Raw genomic sequence first — 3,945 nt, 5'->3', positions numbered from 1 at the left:
TGGGCATGGGCCCCTTAGGCCCAGTGGCTAATCCACCACTGCTGACAGTGATAAGAGCTGTACACGTTTATGGGATTTTTTAAAAAGGTGCAAAAATTGTGGGACAGGGATGGCATTATGGGATGCAGAAAGTTGCATGCTGGGAACTTGACCCTTTGCTTCCAGTCCCTCCTGTGTCACTCTTGTGTGCCCCAGAACACATTGTGAAAATTCTCCAATAGGCATTGGACTGGAGGATGGTGCATGGTCCCTGGGATACCTACTCATGGTGACCGCACTTTGCTTTGACACAAGTATTCCTGGTGATGTGCGGAGGCAAGCAGCCAAGTCTGGATGAACATGAGTGATACACTAAATGCGGCAGCTATTTTCCAACTGACTTGTGTTGACCACAGTTTGTAGTGTAGACATGGCCAAAGTCCATCATAGATGTACACGGAACTTTCCAGCACTGCATGGACTATACAGCAGGTGTGAGGGAGCATGGGCCCAGATTTACTTTAGAATGGGTAGGCCTGTGCCATCTGGAGGGGAGGTTGGACCTGGCACACCAGCTCATAAGGTATTTTTGTTACAGAAAATATATCACATATATGATATACATTGGTTAGAATAAATAACCTCTTTATAGCACATTCCTGGCACCTCACTGACTCTCTGACTTCTTATGCTCTTTGTAGCATGTGATATTTTTGTAGCAAAAGTCATACAATAAACTGTCTCTCATTTTCTTGTAGCTAGGAAGACAGATTCCCTGCACAAAGGCCACATCCTTCTCCTTCCTGGGAAAACATGGTGGACAAGGTGTTCCAGAAGGTGTTAATTTTCCTTGTCCTAACTTTCACTCTTGGAATTCTTCTTTCTGGGGTATTCTACAAGTGGCAAACAAAAATGATGAGTAAGTAAAGAATATATAGATAGAAGGATTTTGTGTTTCTTGGAACAGAGACCATCTTTTTGGATCATATAAAATATGTAGCACAGTGAGGGTGCATGTACAAATAATACAAATAAAATATCTGAGGGGCCTGGCCTGACAGATTCTTAGTTATTGTGGCATGAGTAGGGAAGAGAATGCCACAAAAAGCCACATTTGCCACTGAAGTTAAGTGTTTGAAGATGCATGGCAGGATTCTCCCTAAGAATATTCCTCCTGCCATTCATTTCCCAGGTTCTCCTGCTAACAAGCCTTTTAATAATCACGGTAGCTTGTGTTGCATGCCTGTTATAATGTGTGTAGACAAGTGACAGTGAACTAGAGATTCATGTTAATCCTGAGCTGCAATTTTAGTTCCTCAGGGGGTTAATTTGAGTTCTATGATTTCCTGAATGAAAAGAGAATTCCGCAAAATTACTTTACATCCGATGAAGTGAGCTGTAGCTCATGAAAGCTTATGCTCAAATAAAATTGTTAGTCTCTAAGGTGCCACAAGTACTCCTTTTCTTTTTACACTGATAGTTTAACTTCCTTTCTTGCACACATCTTCTCTTCCAGTTCCTAAGGAAGATTGGCTGATGAGTCAAGTCTATCGCAAAGACACACTGAACTCCACCTGCCTGATGAACAACCTTTCTCATTCACAAAGCAAACTGAAACATACGGTTGCAAGACAGATCTTTGTGGAGCATAACCACAAGTTCATCTACTGTGAGGTGCCCAAGGTGGGCTGCTCCAATTGGAAGAAAATCATCCTTCTCCTCACAATGAACCTGAGCAGAAAGGCTAATGAAGTCAACCATGATCTCATCCACCAAACCCCACTGATAAAGAGGCTGAGTTCTTACCCTTCTGACTATCAGGTGAAATTGCTGACCAGTTACACCAAAGTGATGTTCACCAGAGATCCCCTGGAACGGTTGGTTTCAGCTTACAGAGACAAGCTTCTGCACTCTGAGCCATACTATGGTATCACTTTGGCGAATGAGATCAAGGCCATGTGCAGGAAAAACAAAAATTCGACTGAAAAGGTGATTTTCCAGGAGTTTGTTAACTTTATTCTGACAAAAAAACAAGAACTTTTGGATGTTCACTGGAAACCAATGTTTCTACTCTGTGATCCTTGCAACATTCACTATGACATCATGGGGAAGTTTGAGACCTTGGCGCAAGATTCTGAACATGTTCTCAGGAACATTGGAGCCCCAGAGGATATGCACTACCCTAACTTTAAGAAGTATGACTCAGAGAAACGTACTAGTGATGATATCACCCTTGAATATCTCAGAAAGCTGAGCGCAGAGCAAATTCAAAAGATCAAGAAGCTGTACCAGATGGATTTTGCCATGTTCAACTATCCTTATGATTTGAAAATGAACCTTTACAAGACTGATACAGTATGAACTGAAAGGCAGTTTTTATTCATACTGTATCACATGAACTTGTCTACACAGATGATTACAGGTGGTTGATGGTAGCAGTCAAGCACTTATTGTTTTGTAGCTCATGGAGCTATTTGTTGTAGGCACTCGTGTGATGTTGTATGGAATATGGGACATCCTTTATTATATTATCAGTACCAATATTACAACATTGCAATGAATCTTATACCAAATATGCCATGTAATGTATCATTGGAAAAGGTATGATTTGCTAAATATGCTAAGCTTGTGCATATGTATGTATCATCTTTGTATCATGAGTTATAAATGTATGGTTCACTGATATCTCAAACTTGTGCTGTGTATCTGGGTGACATCCCCAGACAGATGAACATCAGCACCGACCCAGCCTCCTTGATAGCCCATCAAGGGGAATCAACTGTACAATGAACAGTTTGAGAGAAGCCAGGGGCTACATCTATGAGTCAGCAGGACATGTCGGGATATGCCTATGGACAGGGGGCTCCAAGTACTTTTCCATGCCCATGTGCTATGAGCTTGTGTTTGGGACAAAAGATGTATAAGCCACATGGAAGAGAATATAAAAAGGCAGCTGCATCATCTCCATTTCATCTTCAATCGTGCTTCTCACCTCTGGTGTAACTTCTGAAGCACTGGAATGGGTTACCTAGGGAGGTAGTGGAATCTCCATCTTTAGAAGTTTTTAAGGCCCAGTTTGACAAAGCCCTGGCTGGGATGATTTAGTTGGTGTTGGTCCTGCTTTGAGCAGGGGATTGGACTAGATGACCTCCTGAGGTCTCTTCCAACCCTAATAGTCTATGATTCTATGATTTGCTACAAACTGAAGCTTTGAACAAAGGACTGATAGACCCATCCAATCTTTAGATGTGTTCCAGAGGGACTTTACAAATCAGCAAACCGACCAAGGCTGCAAAGAACCTGATATATGGACTCTGAAGTCATATATATGTATCTGATTGCTTTGACCATCTAACAACTCTCTTCTTGTTCTTTTCTTTTCTAATAAACCTTTGGTTTTAGATACTAAATGATTGCCTGGCAGCATGGTATTTTGGGTAATATCCAAACTAGTCTTGATCTGGAAATGTGGCTGGCCCTTTGGGTATCAGAAGAACATTTTGTATAATGAATAGAGTTTTAAGTAACTTTTCACTTTTCTGGACCTGTTTGCTGATTGGGAGCAATAAAGGGGGCTATGTTATTTCTTTTTTCTAGTTTCTTGATAACCACTGTGCGGGATCAGGAGCACAGTTTGTGACTGGTTTGTGAATCTAATAGCACCAGTTTTGTGAAAATCTGCTCTTCTTACTGAAGCCTGCCCTGACCTTGGCATTTTCATTGTGAGCTACCCTAGGCACTTGGAGTCACAGCTTGTCTACTGAATCAATGTAACAAATGTTCCACCTGTATGAGATTTTTCCTTCTGCTGATCTGATTGCCTTGAATGTACGTGAAATTCACAGAGGTCCTTGGTATGATGGGGGTAAGGGATGGGGAATATGGCTTTTCCATATACAGATGTTTCAGAGCATCCACTTTTAGTCTAGATTATTTTGATTTTCAATTAATAAAAACATATAAAGT

The 3,945-nt window shown here is 41.3% G+C and overlaps 1 protein-coding gene across 1 annotated transcript; it reads left to right on the top strand.

The window, feature by feature from the left end:
• The first annotated feature begins 792 nt into the window (after positions 1-792).
• LOC141990091 (carbohydrate sulfotransferase 9-like) lies at positions 793-2,340 on the top strand. Its single transcript, XM_074957058.1, has 2 exons — positions 793-898; positions 1,496-2,340. Exons 1-2 carry the CDS (start codon positions 793-795, stop codon positions 2,338-2,340), a joined length of 951 nt encoding a protein of 316 aa, XP_074813159.1.
• Positions 2,341-3,945: the final 1,605 nt, after the last annotated feature.

Source organism: Natator depressus, chromosome 6 (assembly GCF_965152275.1).
Source record: "Natator depressus isolate rNatDep1 chromosome 6, rNatDep2.hap1, whole genome shotgun sequence".
Lineage (NCBI taxonomy): Eukaryota > Metazoa > Chordata > Testudines > Cheloniidae > Natator > Natator depressus.
This window is presented reverse-complemented; position numbering and strand designations above follow the sequence as displayed.

What these genes read in the sequence shown, in the direction of transcription:
- LOC141990091 (XM_074957058.1), top strand. Translation starts at nt 793, where the DNA reads ATGGTGGACAAGGTGTTCCAGAAGGTGTTAATTTTCCTTGTCCTAACT. An exon ending in GTGGCAAACAAAAATGATGA is followed by an intron (nt 899 to 1,495) that starts GTAAGTAAAGAA and finishes CTTCTCTTCCAG; the next exon opens with TTCCTAAGGAAGATTGGCTG.